The sequence below is a fragment of the Callorhinus ursinus genome, unplaced genomic scaffold, assembly GCF_003265705.2.
Source record: "Callorhinus ursinus isolate GAN/ISIS: 27379988/994484 unplaced genomic scaffold, GSC_fseal_2.0 scaffold43, whole genome shotgun sequence".
Taxonomy (NCBI): domain Eukaryota; kingdom Metazoa; phylum Chordata; class Mammalia; order Carnivora; family Otariidae; genus Callorhinus; species Callorhinus ursinus.
Window position 1 is genome coordinate 2,848,520 of NW_027397105.1, and position 16,028 is coordinate 2,864,547.

The 16,028-nt window shown below is 60.1% G+C and overlaps 1 protein-coding gene across 1 annotated transcript; it reads left to right on the forward strand.

Moving 5' to 3' along the window:
- Positions 1 to 386: 386 nt before the first annotated feature.
- On the forward strand, positions 387 to 15,296 carry GUCY2D (guanylate cyclase 2D, retinal). The gene is made up of 19 exons (XM_073881664.1): positions 387 to 1,210; positions 1,306 to 1,610; positions 3,860 to 4,211; positions 4,559 to 4,643; positions 4,908 to 5,010; positions 5,422 to 5,523; positions 6,751 to 6,831; positions 8,085 to 8,291; positions 8,372 to 8,528; positions 9,001 to 9,150; positions 9,738 to 9,886; positions 10,356 to 10,519; positions 10,630 to 10,822; positions 11,048 to 11,222; positions 11,514 to 11,612; positions 11,741 to 11,835; positions 11,949 to 12,034; positions 12,143 to 12,252; positions 12,845 to 15,296. Exons 1-18 carry the CDS (start codon positions 472 to 474, stop codon positions 12,234 to 12,236), a joined length of 3,336 nt encoding a protein of 1,111 aa, XP_073737765.1. The 5' UTR covers positions 387 to 471; the 3' UTR covers positions 12,237 to 12,252; positions 12,845 to 15,296.
- Positions 15,297 to 16,028: the final 732 nt, after the last annotated feature.

Sequence of the window (16,028 nt, forward strand, 5' to 3'; positions counted from 1 at the left end):
TGGGCCGGGCTGGCAAAGGAGACCTGTGGGAGGGCGTCAGAAGGGGGATCTGCCCTGTGACCCCTCACCCGGGGCCTGGGCCCGAGCCCCGGACTTTCCGGTGAGTGGCAAAGGCCCCTCAGCAGGGATTCGGGTCCCTTCTGCCCCAGATGGATCTGAGGAGGGCATGGGCGTGTCTCTACTGACCCCTGATGGCTCTGGGGCGGGGGGGGGGGGCAGGCAAGAGGGGAACAGGCAGCAGGAGAAGCGGAGGTTTGGGAGTGGGGGTGCGGTGGGCTTCCAGGCTAAGCCCTTGACCCTCAGAGAGTCGTCCGAGCCCGGGAGGGGGGCGCTGTGGAAATGAATCCATGTCCCGGGTTAGTTGGGCTTTGAGAAACTGTGGGGTTGGGGGGGATTACGGAGAGAGCCCTACGAGGGTTCTGGGGGTTTCGTCCGCTCATCCGGCTCCGCTTCTGCTCCCAGAAGCCGGCGATGCGCGCGTGCGCCCTCCTTGCGGGTGCGCTTCGGGACCCCCGGCTCTGCGCCCGCGCGCCGCGGGCTCCATCGCTGCTCCGCGTCCCCCGGGCCCTGCCCTGGCCCCGGCCCCGGCCCCGGCTCCGGCTCCTGCTGCTGCTGCTTCTCCTGCCGCCCTCGGTCCTCTCGGCCGTCTTCACAGTGGGGGTGCTGGGCCCCTGGGCCTGCGACCCTATCTTCGCCCGCGCACGCCCGGACCTGGCCGCCCGCCTGGCCGCCGCCCGCCTGAACCGCGACCCGGCGCTGGAAGGCAGCCCCCGCTTCGAGGTCACGCTGCTGCCAGAGCCGTGCCGGACGCCGGGCTCCCTGGGGGCGGTGTCCTCCGCGCTGGGCCGCGTCTCGGGCCTCGTGGGGCCGGTGAACCCCGCAGCCTGCCGGCCCGCCGAGCTCCTGGCCCAAGAGGCGGGCGTGGCGCTGGTGCCCTGGGGCTGCCCCGGGACGCGGGCGGCGGGCACGACGGCCCCTGCCGGGACGCCCGCGGCGGACGCCCTCTACGCTCTCCTCCGCGCCTTCCGCTGGGCGCGCGTGGCCCTGGTCACCGCGCCGCAGGACCTGTGGGTGGAGGCGGGCCGCGCGCTGTCCGCCGCGCTCAGGGCCCGGGGTCTGCCGGTGGCCCTGGTGACCACCATGGAGCCCTCGGACCTGTCGGGAGCCCGGGAGGCCCTGAGGAGGGTCCAGGACGGGCCCAGAGTCAGTGGTAGGCTCCCCTGCAGGGTGCGGGGAGGGGGGCAACGCCGCCGGCGGGCAGCCGGGCGCCGCAGTGAGCCGGAGTCTCCGTCGGTCGGTCCGCAGCAGTGATCATGGTGATGCATTCGGTGTTGCTGGGCGGCGAGGAGCAGCGCTGCTTACTGCAGGCGGCAGAAGAGCTGGGCCTGGCCGATGGCTCCCTGGTCTTCCTGCCCTTCGACACGCTCCACTACGCCTTGTCCCCGGGCCCGGAGGCCTTGGCCGCGCTCGCCAACAGCTCACAGCTTCGTAGGGCCCACGATGCCGTGCTCACCCTCACGCGTCACTGTCCCCCGGGAGGCAGCGTGATGGACAGCCTGAGCAGGGCCCAGGAGCACCAGGAGTTGCCCTCTGACCTCAATCTGGAGCAGGTAGAGGGACCAGGGAGGAGGGAAGAGGGGAGGAGAGCTGGGGAAGAGAGCAGGAGATGCTGGAGAAGGCAAAGGAGGATGGCGGCAATGAGAAGCTGACAGCGTCAGTGGAATCAGAAGATGGAGTCAGTGGGAGACAGGAGGGTGGCGCCGGTAGGGAGAGCCTGACTAGCGGCCCCACCTGTTCTGAAGTTTCCTGGGTAATGTAAAGGCTCCGGTCTTGCTTGGGGTATCTTAGTGTACTGGGATTGCTTCCGGAGTGTAGGCAGGGAGACCTCTCAGGCCCAGTTCCAAGCAGCAGAACCTAGTGAAGTCTACCCTGCAATGTTTGGCAGTCTGCTTTAAAGTAAACCCACCTCCAGCAAGTCTATAATACACTGCTGGTGTTCTTAAGAGAACAGGAAGGAGGAAGGATGCAGCTCCAATCTCCATGCCCAGTTTAGAAGTGTTTCTTCTGGGGCTTCATCTGGGGGTCATAACTTTTTGAGAGCCTTGACAACTTGTGAGGAGCAGAAAGATCTCTAGGTGGAGCCAGGAGCTCCCATGATCATTGAGATCCACAGCGTACTCCCGACAACCAGCTAACACCCAGGATTCCCTGAGATTCCAGAATCCCGGTTCAGACCATCTAACTCCATACCAGTCATAGAAAGGGGGTGGGCTGGAAACCACTAACATAGAAGGGAGTTTAGATGTCAGTGCGCAGTAAATTAACCACCGCAAAGGCCCTAATCAAAGGGTTGAACTTGAGAGATGGCTGTGAGATATCCCCCCCAACACCCCTAGTCTCCTCCAAGAGGATTTGGGGTAGCCAATGGAGAAAGGAGGAGGAGAGTCAATAACAAGAGGAGAAAAAGAGTCAGTTAGTCACAGTGGTGAAATGGGGTGCAGGGCAGGTGGATGAAGTGATGAAAAAGCATCTTCAGTTCTCCCTAACTGGCACAACCTTCTGCCTAGCTCCCTATGAGACCCCTGGAAATCACCCTTGATTCCTCTCATCTTCCCCCTGACACACACGCACGCACACGCACACACACACACACACATCCAGACATCAAGTCTTATCAGTTTTACTGGGCAAAAGTCATTTGAATCCATCCACTTTCTCCATTCCCACCGCCACTGCCCTGGTTCAGGCCACAGCCTCTCTGATCTAAATCTCTGAAACAGAATCTGCCAAATGGTCTCTGCTTCAATGCTTACCTGCCCCGGGCCTTTCTCCACCCAACAATCAGTTCAAACTTCAGAAATCGGACAAATCTCACTGTGTCACACCCCTGTTCAGAGCCTCCCGGGGGCTTCTCTCACCCTGAATAGATGCAGGTCTCTTCAGATGGCTGACCAGGTGTCTTGTCTTCCTCTCTCTTCCATTTTCCTTGAACTTCAACCAGACAGTGCTACTTTGGGTTTCCTAAGTGTGCTCTTCTCTTTTGCCTCTGTGCTGTGGGGTGTGCTCTTCTCTCTCTCCTGCCCCTCCCCTCCCCCGGATAATTCCGACTCATCCTCTGAAGGATGGTCACTTCTTCTGGAAGGCTTCTCCTCCCCCCTACCCTCACCCATGGCACTGCCTTAGCCTCGGTGTCTGTCTCCCCAACTAGAAGAAAGATTCCTCGGGACAGGGACTTTATCTTATCAAGATCTCAGTATCACCTATTACTTTACACAGTGCCTAGCACTGGGAGAGATGGGAACTGGGAAAAATGAGTTCGATGAAATGTGGTGATAGCCTTGGGGGAAGAAAAGAGGGAAAAATAGAAGAGAGAAGCCAACCAAAAGATAGAAAAGGACGCTTTTAGGTGAATGAGAGGTAATGATATGAAAAATATAAGCAGGGTAACCAACAGGAAAGGGGAGAGAGGAGCTATTGGTGATGGAGAGTAGGAATAACCAGCGGTGGGAAGTGCCTAAGAACCGTGAAAAGAGGGAAGGTCAGCGAGGAAGAGGGGCGAGAAGAGAGCCAATGGGGAGAGAGGAGGAGAGGGCCAATGGGAAAAGAGAGAAGGAGAGAGTAAGCCAATGGGGAGAGAGGAGGAGAGAGCCAATGGGAAGAGAGAGAAGGAGAGAGCGAGCCAATGGGGAGAGAGGAGGAGAGAGCACCCAGGGACACCGGGAAGCACTAAGGAGGTGTGAAGTCTATACACGCGGGGCTTGAGGGCTTGAAAGAAGCAGTGAAAGGCTGGGTGGGTCTCAGCCCGCGTCTGTGTGTGGGCGGTGACCCCAAACCCTGAGCCCATCCTCTCCTTCCGCAGGTGTCCCCACTCTTCGGCACCATCTACGACGCGGTCTTCCTGCTGGCGGGGGGCGTGGCGCGGGCGCGGGCGGCCGCAGGGGGCGGCTGGGTGTCCGCAGAGGCGGTGGCCCGCCACATGCAGGATGCCCAGGTGCCTGGCTTCTGCGGGGCCCTGGGAGGAGCCAAGGAGCCCCAGTTCGTGCTGCTGGACACGGATGCGGCGGGGGATCAGCTCTTCGCCACCTACATGCTGGACCCCACCCGGGGCTCCCTCCGCTCAGCTGGGACCCCGGTGCATTTCCCTAGAGGGGGAGGAGCACCTGGGCCAGACCCCTCGTGCTGGTTCGAGCCAGACATCATCTGCAACGGAGGTGAGGGCGAGCACCCCAGCCCCCACTGGGACAGTCAGCGCGGACCCTCCACAAACTGGTGAAAGAGAGTGAACTCTCGCCCTGTAACTCCTTCCGGGTCCTCCTCAGACCCCTGGCTTGTGCGGACCCTTTCTCTTGCCAAGCCCCCAAAGCCCTCTTGGAACTTTTCTAGCATTCCCAGAGGCTCCCCTCTGCAGAACCCATAGCCTTTCCCTAGACCTCGTTCTGGGCTCCCGTCCACCTTTGCTAGAGCCTCCCGGATTTGACATGACTGCATACGTCGATAGAGAGGGCGCCTCCCCCTGGCCGCGGGACCCTCAGTGTTCCTTCTCTCACTGCCTCTCCAGGAGTGGAGCCCCGCCTCATCTTTATCGGCTTCCTCCTGGTGGTTGGGATGGGGCTGATGGGGGCCTTCCTGGCCCATTATGTGAGGTGAGTATGGGAGTGAGGCGGGTAGGAGACGAGCTTGGCTCTCCATCTCCCCGAATTGCATCTGGGCAGCAAGGACAGCAGGCTGAGCCCGCTCAAGAGTGGAAAAAGGGAGGATTGGGGGAGAGGCGGTGCCCCAAGCGGTGGCCGGCCAGAAGATGCTTGGTTTGGGGATGGCTGCTCTCCCCTGAGCCAACACTATCCCCTACCTGCCTCCTCTCATGGACTTTGGTCCCCTTTGAGCAGATGACATCCTTTCCCTCCCAGGCATCGGCTACTTCACATCCAAATGGTCTCTGGCCCCAACAAGATCATACTGACTCTGGACGATATCACCTTTCTCCACCCGCCAGGGGGCAGCACGCGAAAGGTGGGGGAAGCAGGGAGGCAAGGGATCTCTGGCAGGGAGCCCGCTCTCCAAGTGTCCTTCCCCGTATATCTGTTCCCCTGCCTGTGCCAGCCCTCACGTCAGCCCCCACCGGGGCAGGCCTCCTTTCTGGCCTGGCTCCCTCTCAGGTCTGAGTTCTGGGGGTGTGCAATGAGAGTAAGAGCTCCTGTCCCTGCTGCTTTCCTGGGGCAGAGTGAAGCTCTGAGAAAACCAACTCGTTTGTTTTGTAAACTGTAAAGTGCAGTGCAATTGGGAAGTAATGTCATTATCACCTTCCCTAATTAAAGAGTTCTTCCCCTCCTCTCTGTAATCCCCAGAACTCAGCCTGACCTCAACCCAGGGCTCTAACCCTACAGTATATTTGGATCCCTTGCATTGATCTCTGCCCTCCAGGTGGTCCAGGGGAGCCGATCGAGTCTGGCCACCCGCAGCACGTCAGACATTCGCAGCGTCCCCAGCCAGCCCTCGGATAGCTCCAACATTGGTGTCTATGAGGTGAGCCTTACCCCGGCCAGGCCCGGCTCTATTCCTGGAGTTGTGTCATATCCTGCAGGCTCCGGGAAATGGTGATAGGAGCCCAGAATGGGCTCTAAGAAGAGGTCATGGGTTCCCCAAAGGGGAACATCTGGGAATCCTTCCTGTCCCAGGAGTTCACCTTAGCCATTATCCAGATGAGCACTCCTCAAAGGCTAATCCCAGTGGCTCAGAGGCTGGAGGCCTGACTGGGTGGGGGGGTGGAGGATGTACTGGGACCATGCAGCCTGGTGTGGCCCGCTGAAGCCATCCCCTGCCCTGTCCCCTCAGTGATCCAAGACTTCAGGTTACCGGAGGATATGGGCCTCCTTGGAAAGGTTGGGGCAGAGGGGCACCTGGGATGTGGTCTCATGGTCACAAAAAGGACATTTCCAGGACATGGATTGTTTGGGGGGAGTTTCCAGACAGGGCTGTCCCCAACTCAAGACAGACCCAAGTCTTTGCCCCACCCAGCATTGCCACCCAGTTCAGCTCAGACTCAGGAACAACAAGCCTTAGAGGGGGAAAAAGAAAGTCACAAAAGTGCATTAGGATCTTAACTATGGGTCAGCCAATCTGAACTTGGTGGGATGGGGGCGAAATCGTGAACAGACTCAGAGAGAGCTGTGGGAACTGAGCTAATCAGGAGGGTGGGATGGAGATTTAGAGCTCCCAAGCGTCAGGTCACACAGAGAATGCAGAGGCTCCTACCCCATCACCTGTATCCCCGTGAACCAGCCCAACCAACAGCTGAGGACAGGGCGGCTCAGAGCCTGGAGGGGAACCGCCTGTCCTTCGCAGTTTGTCTGTAATAAAAAGCCTGATCTACCCAGACTCCTGACTCCCAGCACAGTGCTCTCTCATGGCAACAGAGGGTGCCAAGGGCTGTGGTCTCAGTGACATGTGTGGTGGTAATGGCTTGCTGAGTAAGGCTGTTGGTGAGTGCATCTGAGGGGGAGAGGACAGCCATGCAAGGGGGGGCTCCCTCCTGGCTAGCTGCGAAGCGGACCCGCAGACCTCAAGCCCTTTGCTCCTGGCGCTCTGTGTCACAGGGAAGATGTATCTGGGGCAGGGGGCCGGTGGAAATGTGGGGGCCCTAGGGATCCTCGCCTCGCGGGGTTTTAAGAAACTGAGTTCACACAAAGCAAAAGAAAAGAAAGAAGAAAGCAAGCAAGCAAGCTGAGTTCACTACTCCCATCTTTGCTCCAGGGAGACTGGGTTTGGCTGAAGAAATTTCCCGGGGATCAGCACATAGCTATCCGCTCAGCAACCAAGACAGCCTTCTCCAAGGTGAGAGTGGGCCCTCCTCTCTAAAGCAGATTTCTACGCTCTTTCATAATACTAGTTCTTTCTCTCGGTGTGCTTATCATGATTTGTCATTGTAGGTTCAGTGTGGGCTTGCGTATTTTTTTAAAGATTTATTTATTTATTTTAGAGAAGGGGGGGCAGAGAGAGAGAGGGAGAGAGAGAATCTCAAGCAGACTCCCCGACTTGGGGCTCGATCCCACGACCGTGAGATCATGACCTGAGCTGAAATCAAGAGTCGGATGCTCCACCGACTGAGCCAGCCAGGCGCCCCTCTAGCATATTTCTTATCTGCCTCAGTCACTGGACTGCAAGCTAAGTGAAGGCTTCCCCTGCCCCATCATTGCATGTTTGGCACCCAGCACGGTGTCTGGAACGTTAGAGAGACGTAATGAATGTTTGTTGAGTGAATGACAGAAAGTTAAAAAGGGCTTGAGCGAAGGGGAAGCTGGCAGGCAAGCAGTACGCTGGCTCATTCTGGTCCTTACATCATGCAGCCCTGGCCTGGCCTCCTTCCCTGAGGCCTCTACCGAAGCTCTGTGGCCACAGCTGCAGAGTGACTTAGGGTCAACCGGCTAAATCACCATTTAATGGCAGGCATCTCAGATGAAAGCAAGCCCCTTACTGGACCGAAGGAAAGCTGGGAAGGACAACCGTCACCCGCTAGCCCCTGTTTTCCCAGGCTGCCCAGACTGGGGGGGGGGGCTGTCCTCCTCTGGGACCACAGCTCGACTGCTCAGTTGCTCCTTCCCCAACCTGGGGAGGCTGGGAGTCTCAGACATTTCTGACACAGTGACAGAACCAAGTAAGGCGGCCCTGAGCCATCTCTCGCACAGCCATTTCTGGTGCTTTCTTAGAAAGCAGCGAGGCTTCTTCCTGGTTCTCTCTGCAAGGGCTGTCACGTCCGACGGAGAGGGCACTGGTGCCGGGGGCTTCTCCATGGAGTGTTTCCCCCTAAAGCCAGGCAGTTCAAAGTCTTACCGGAACCTGCCTGGGTCCTGGTTCCCCGGGCAAGTTTGTCTTTTCAGTCCTAACTTGAAGCTAAAGCCTGCTAAGCATCTGAGCGGGGGAGACGTGATCTGCGAAAGCAAGCCTCTCTCCACGCCCCAGGGACCTTTCTATCCACCATTCTTATCCCATCTTCCGAGTTGGGACACTCAGAAACAGGCCTGAATAACAGGTCTCCTCCTTACGTTGCTTCCAGGGCAGAAAATGCCCGTTCACTTTCTCCCTCCCAGCTCCAGGAGCTCCGGCATGAGAACGTGGCCCTCTACCTGGGGCTCTTCTTCGGCGGCGGAGCGGGTGGCTCGACGGCTGCGGGGGAAGGCATGCTGGCTCTGGTCTCAGAGCACTGCACCCGGGGCTCCCTCCACGACCTCCTCGCCCACAGAGACATCAAGCTGGACTGGATGTTTAAGTCCTCCCTCCTCCTGGACCTCATCAAGGTGTGTGGGGTGCGGGTGTGGAGGGGAGGGCACGGCAGGGAGCCGCGGGGCTGAGGCCGCCTTCCCTCCCACCCCTCCAGGGAATGAGGTATCTGCACCATCGAGGCGTGGCCCACGGGCGGCTTAAGTCACGGAACTGCGTGGTGGACGGGAGGTTCGTGCTCAAAGTCACGGACCACGGCCACGGGCGACTGCTGGAAGCGCAGAGGGTGTTAGCGGAGCCTCCCAGCGCGGAGGGTAGGATTCCTGGCTGCCCCCCGCGCGCGGAAGCGCATCCCCTAGGATTCCCATTATTTCCAGGGTCCCTCCACCCTCCCTCCGCCTTCGCATGCTGTCCATTCCACCGCCACTGGACGTGGCTGCTACTACGGAAAAGGTCTTGTGACTTCTGAGATGAGAAGGGTGGGCTCTGTGATTGGGGAGGCGGGGGCTGGCTGGGGGCGTGGCTTGTGCCTGAAGGGCGGAGTCTCCTCTGAGCTCCGCTGGGTCTAAAGGGCGGAGCCTATTTGTGAGGACCCCGCTTTCTCTGGGACCCGCGTTGGTTTTCTGGTAGTTTTATCTTGGGGGGGGGTAGCTGCAGGTAGCGAGGCCAGACTCAACCTGGGAGTTGGTGAGTGGGTGCGAGCCTGGCCTTTCTGGTTAGGGTGGGGGTCTGTCCCCGGCGCCCCCAGGGCCCTCCGCTTGCCCACGCCCCCTTCCCCGACCCCAGACCAGCTATGGACAGCCCCGGAGCTGCTTCGGGACCCGGCCCTGGAGCGCAGGGGAACGCTGGCGGGTGACGTCTTCAGCCTGGGCATCATCATGCAGGAGGTCGTGTGTCGCAGCGCCCCCTACGCCATGCTGGAGCTGACTGCCGAGGGTACGCCGCCCCGTGCGTGGGCCGTTGTGCTGGGAAGGCAGCCTGCTGTTAGGCAGAGCTTCGCCAGCTCCAGCCTCTTTTCCCGAAAGCCCGGAGCAGAGGCTTAATTATGGGGGCCTCCCTTATGTGGGTCTGAAGGGTCAGGGCAGTGGAGAGCCAAGCATCAGGATGGACGGGGCGGCTCTTAGGCGCGCAGACTTCAGTGGTTGCCTCTGTCTTCGTTCTGGCCCCAACCTGCTCCTCCAACTGAGGGAGCAGGCTCCTCTCTGGTTCTTAGGGTCCCCAGGGAGGGAGCAGTGTTGGGAGAAGGGGGTGTAGAGCAGTCGGATCTGGTTCAGATCCTTGATCACCCCAACCCTCCCTCTTCTTATGTGCAGTAGCTGTTAGGCTCTGCCTATCACCTCTCACTGCCCCCTGTCCCCCAGGGTTCAAGATCCTTTTGTTGCTCCAGCAACCCCCCCCTTCACTACACTTTTCCACCTACCGAAGCTCTGATTTAAAGAACCCCCATCCAGTGTCCCCATCTTGAGCTTCAGCAGTCAGGCCAGAGTCAGAGGTGGCTTCTCTTGGCCCCCTTATGCCTCCAGAAGTGGTGCAGAGGGTGCGGAGCCCCCCTCCACTGTGTCGGCCCTCTGTGTCCATGGACCAGGCGCCCATGGAGTGCATCCAGCTGATGAAACAATGCTGGGCAGAGCAGCCAGAACTTCGGCCCTCCTTGGACCGCATCTTCGACCAGGTTAGGGACTGGGATTGGGGCTAGGGCTGCGCTGGCCACGTGCCAGCAACCTGGGGAGGCTTCCAGAAGGCAGACTAGCAGGATCTCTCATCTCCAGGCTATCTCCCAAAGGGGTAGTGTGAGGACTGGGATTAGGTGGGGGCAGAGTGAGAACAGAGGCTATCGAGGCCTTTGGAGCGGGAGACAAAGCTCTCGGTGGGAGAAATGTTCGGCACAGTGTGGCAGAAAGACCCTTGGCCTGGGAGTCCAAAGGCTGGGCTGGTTCCAGTGCCTTGACAATTACTAGCTGAGAGTAGCTGACCTCGGGGAACCTCCATTTCCCGTTTGTCTCCTGATAATGTGTGAAAACACAGGGCCTGGCATCCCCCGGGGGTAGGGGGTGGTTGATGAGTAAAAGATGAACGGGGAGGGGGGGTGGCACACAAGGCTCACGGCAGCCCAGGTCCCACCAGCTTCCTCCTCCTGATAGTTCAAAGGCATCAACAAGGGCCGGAAAATGAACATCATTGACTCCATGCTGAGGATGTTGGAGCAGTACTCCAGTAACCTGGAGGACCTGATCGGGGAGCGCACAGAAGAGCTGGAGCTGGAGAAGCAGAAGACCGACCGGCTGCTCACGCAGATGCTGCCTCCGTGGGTGCCTGTGGGGGGGGAGGGCGGGGGGGGGGCGGGAGGGCAGCGGGAAGAGCGGGAATGCAGCCCGCCTGGCGTGTCCAGGTAATCCCGCCACCCGCGATCCCTAGTTCTGTGGCCCAGGCCCTGAAGATGGGGACACCTGTGGAGCCCGAGTATTTTGAGGAGGTGACGCTCTACTTCAGCGACATCGTGGGCTTCACCACCATCTCAGCCATGAGCGAGCCCATCGAGGTGGTGGATCTGCTCAACGACCTCTACACACTCTTCGATGCCATCATCGGCTCCCACGACGTCTACAAGGTGGGGTGTGCAGGGGTGGGGGGGGCCAGAGCACCCTTCAGCTTCACCAGCCCCCAGCCCACCTGCCCCAGTCCTTCGAAGCCCCCTGTCCCTTCTGCCAGCTCCTCGGGTTGGAAGCCTCCCCCGGATCCCTGCACTAACCCCCGTTGAGGTCCCCCGACAACGGACAATGGCTTTGGGGAAGAGGGGTGCTCAGTCCTGAAGCCGCACGATCCCTTCCTTCAGGTGGAGACAATTGGGGACGCCTACATGGTGGCCTCGGGGCTGCCCCAGCGGAACGGGCAGCGGCATGCCGCCGAGATCGCCAACATGGCTCTGGACATCCTCAGCGCCGTGGGCTCCTTCCGAATGCGCCACATGCCCGAAGTGCCCGTGCGCATCCGCATCGGCCTGCACTCGGGTAACTCCCGGGCCCTCGCGCCCGTCTGCCCCGCCGGGGCCCGTCTCCGCGGTCCAGGGACAGGACGCCCACTCACGGAGTGGGGGGTGGCGGTGGGGGGACTTGTCTGGAAGCCACCTCTGCCTACCAGCCACCCCGTTGTGATGAAGAGGTACCCTTGAGAGTGTTGCCTTGGGGAGCTGGTAGAGATGATGGGGTGCCAGCGTCCCCCGAGGTGCTAGGTCCCCCCGAGCCGCCAGCACGGCCAGCCACAGCCCAGGCCCCGGCCACCCACCCTGCGCGTCTCCGCAGGCCCGTGCGTGGCGGGCGTGGTGGGCCTCACCATGCCGCGGTACTGCCTGTTCGGGGACACGGTCAACACCGCCTCGCGCATGGAGTCCACGGGGCTGCGTGAGTGGGGCGGGGGCGGGCGGGGCTGGGGTGGGGGGCGACTCACCCAGCAGTGGGGGAACGGCTGGGGGGGGTGGGGCGGACGCGGGAGGGGAGTCCCGAAACCCCCGCGCCCCCTGTCATCCCAGCTTACCGTATCCACGTGAACATAAGCACCGTGCGGATTCTCCGCGCTCTGGACCAGGGCTTCCAGACTGAGGTGCGAGGCCGCACCGAGCTGAAGGTGAGGCTAGGCCCTGCCCCGTCCTGGACCCAGGTCGGGTTCCACTCAGACCTCAAGATCCACCGGCCCTCACCCCAGCCCCCTAAGTGCTCCCCTCCCCTGTGTTTCCCCAGGGCAGGGGCGCGGAAGACACGTACTGGCTGGTGGGCAGACTCGGCTTCAACAAGCCCATCCCAAAACCGCCTGACCTGCAACCTGGGTGAGGAGCCAGCCTCCCGCCCCCTTCACTCCTTCTCCAGGTCTCCTGCGGTGCCTGACCCTGCCCTCCCACTCCCCCTCCCTGAAGCTGCTGCCCTCTCTACCACAGGGCCAGCAACCATGGCATCAGTCTGCAGGAGATCCCCCTTGATCGGCGACAGAAGCTGGAGAAGGCGAGACCGGGCCAGTTCTTTGGAAAATGAGGCCCAGCCCGCGCAGGTGCTGCCCTTCTGCTCCCAAGCCCAGCTGCCAGTCTCCCCTCAGACTCCAGGGTGGGGTAGGGTGGGGGGGATACCCACCTCTGGGAAATGCTTTCTGGGGAACAGGCACCTCTTCCCCAGCCTTAGGGCCTAGCCCTGCCTGCTGAACTTCCCGCCCAAGCCGGCTGTCCCCATCCCTGTCTGACCAAGTGAGCCCAGGCTCGTTCCTAAACCCAGGGATTTTCCCTGGGAGGGAAGCACCAGCTGCAGGGATTCTGGTTCAATAGGTCTGGAGTGGTCCAGGAATCCAGACTTGAGAATCCCTTGTACACATGACCTGAGACCTCGCCTCTGACCCCCCCGCCCCTCCACTGCATTAACCAGGCCTCCCTGCCAGGCTGCACAGGCTGTACACTGCACAAGAGACAGAACTCTAGGGAGCACCGTTCAGCAGAGGACGAGATGAATGCTGTCCCTAGAGTTCTGTTAGGGCAGAAGCCCTGCCCTCTACCTTCCTTGAAGAAACTTTGATCCATGACCTTCCCCTTCCTAGGTGAACCCCCATGACCCCTTTTCATGATTTGCCTTTGACACATTCTTCTTTCTCTCAGGAATATTCCGGAAGGTCCTTTTCCTGAAAGTTGCTGCTATAGGTGACCAAAAGTCTGGCTAATAACCAGTGGCTTCTAGCCAGCTCTGCCTCAAAGGATTCTGGGCCTTTACAGGAGCTGGTTGCAAACCCGCTGTGTGACCTCGGGAAAGTTCCATGCGCTCTCTGGGCTTGGGGTCCCCCTCCATGATGAAATGAGGAGAGGCCTAGGTGGTTTCCGCACTCCCCGGCTCTGACAGCTAGGCGTCAGTGTGGTTGGCCTGGGGATACAGGCCACTGGGCTTGCGGCCTCCAGCCCCAGTGACTCTGAGCCCATCAGGAGAGGTTGGGGTGGGGATTCTCCACTTTCCAGCCCCCCCCGCCCCCGCAGGCCCCAGGAAGGAGGGTCTGGGATTGGCTGCCCCAACCCCAGAGGTGGGGGAGGAGACCGCCTGTTCCTCCAGAGCAGAGTTGTCCAGTGGCCTGAGGATTAGTCTCTGTTTAGCTTCCAGCATCCTTCCCTTCATCCCCACCCCACCCCCGGCCCCCAGTCAGAAACTGGCTCCTCCCTTGGGCACAACTGTGACTTGCCCAAGTGCAGAGAAAAGCCGGCTTCAAGGCTTTGGGTAAAGGAAGGGAAACAGGCTGCACCAAACCTTTACTAGCCAGAACCCCTGAGGAGTCGTACTTTTCCCTGCGTGGTTGGTGGCAAGCACCTGGGAGCTTGCTGGAAATGCAGACTCTCGGGCCCAGACCTGAAGCGAATCAGAATTGGCATTTGAGCGAGCTCCCTCCGAGTGTTTCTGTGCACTTGAATGTCGGCGAGTCGTGTCACCACCACGTGATCCTAAGAATCTCTAAGATTTCATAGAAACCAGTCCCAAGACTTGTTTTGTCTGGGCTCTGGGGTAGTTTTGTTTTGAGCTTACGTTTAGAAATGTTAGGGCTTCGCTCTTCCGTTCTAATGGTCCCCGCCCCTCACTTGAGCTCAGGACTCGGGGAGTAGCTGCTGATGGGATCCCAGGAGCTCCCGGAGCTGGTCTGGCCTGGCTTGTGAAATCCACAAGCTCTGTGGTCCTCCCATCCCCCTTCCTAAGGGCTGAGAACGAATGAGTAAGAAATCTAAAATCCAGCACTTGTAGCTTCTGGTTACTTGAGGTGGTGCTGCTAGAATGAGTAATTTAGTGCAATTAAAAAAAAAACAAAAACGTTTTAAATGGAGTCTGGAGATGATGAGTTAAAGTTTAAAAAAAAAAAACAAACAAAAAACCACCCGGATGCGCGCACATGCGTGCACACACAGTATTTTTTTTAAAAAATTATGTACGTTCTTAAATATCTCTCTTCAGATTTTCTCTGTACTTGGGCCCCGGGGATTGAGGGCAGGCCACATTGCTGGCACAGGGCCTGACAATGTGACCCGAGTCCTCACTCCCCTGTCCCTTCCCAGGCCTCCCCCTCCCCACCCCCAGAATCCCCCACTTCCACCCTTTCTCTCTCCTTCCATCCCACCTGTGAGGATGGCCTGTGATTCAGGGGAGCCTCCGGGCAGAGTTTACCCGGGATTACTGGATTACACGCAAGAAGACTAGCCTGGGCAGGCTGGGGCAGCAAGTCCTAGAGGAGGAGGAGCTTGGGCCCGAACCCTGTTTGGGGCAGAGGTGGAGGCAGCAGGGCTGAGCAGGTCCCTTGCCGCCCTCACCTCTGCCTTGTCCCGAGACCTGAGTGGGCAGACGTGACCCGGGAGGAGCCTGTAGAGGTTGAGCGAGAGCGGAGGCCCAGCCCAGAGCTCACAGAGCCGGTGCGAGAAGGGCGGGGAAAGTTGAGGCGCAGTCTCTTTCTCTTTGCCCCTCTGCTCCCTTCTCCGACCCTGTCTCCCCCCCTGCTCTCCTCTCTCTGCCCACACTTCCTCCCTGCCTGCCGGTCCCTGCAGCTCCTCCATTTCTGTGGAAACTTCCTTCCTGGGCCCAATCAGTGTCCTAGAGCCCCGCTCCCCCTGGCCCCCGGCCCCCTTCACCTGCTCACCCCCGTGGTTCCTGGGACGCTGGCAGCCCCAGCCCCGAGAGCACCTGGCTTGGCCGTCAGGCTCTCCCTACCCTCAGATGTGTTTACACTGCCTCTGTTGGCCGCCCGGCACGGGAGCCCCACGTGGGGCTGTCCTCGCCTTTGGGGTGGCTCCGTAGCCCGGACTGTGATGGCCAGCAGGGCCCTCCTGCGGCTGTTGCTGCTTCCATCCTGTAGCTGCAACTCCACATCATGTCCCGGCGCTCACTTGGCGCCTTTTCTCTGCTGCTCCTCAGGGTCGGGGCCCTGGTCCCCAACCCCAGCTGCAGTGGGCCCCAGGCACCCCGCTTTGGTGGATCTATGACACTGCATTGTGGGGGCCTGTGGTCACTGGGACCTTCTGGACTGTGTGCTGTGGATGCCAGGCCGTGTGCCACGGTGCTGGTCCTGGGAGGGTGAGGGCTGAAATAAAGGCGAGCTTTCTTCCATGCCACGGTGTGAGAACGTTTGGGCCTGGACGGTCCGAACACCCCTTTCCCTGCGTTGTTCGAACCTGGCGCTTCCCGGGAGGGCTTCAGGTAGGGGTGAGTGTCAGCAATGGCTGAGGCAGAGGGAGGTGAGCTGAGGCCCACAGCTCCCCCAGCAACTACTGTGCTCAGGGGGTCTGCTCTGAGGGGACAAAGCAGGGAAGCCTCAGGCTTTTCAGGCTTCTAGAAAAGACCAGGGGCCCCGAGGCTCTGGAAAAGGGTGGTGTGGCCTCATCCCTGGGTCGCAGGCAGGAGAGGGGAAGGAAGACAGGAGCAGAGCTTTTCTGCGACCAGGCCCCAGGGGAGCCAGAGCCCAAGACTGAAGGAACGGGGCCCGCAAATGTAGAAACTGAGGCCCTTTCATCTCTGGGCGGGACTTCACAACTCACATTCCGCCTCTCACCCCTCAAGAGCCTGCCACTGGGGCATTAGAGCAGAAGAGACCGTCCCCAAGCCACCAGGGGGTGACTGGCCCATTGGTCGTCCCTTGTCTCTGAGCCCTGCTGTCTCAGCCCCAGACGTGATGTTTCTGACATGATGACTCGAGATGGGCATCAGTGGCTGTGCCTTCCTGGCGTCCTCAGTGTCCGTGCAGCTGACCCCAGACCTCCCCCCTCCTTCATTGCATCCTCTGTGGCCAGAATTGCTTCAAGGGCAGGCAGGGGCTTGCCGGCT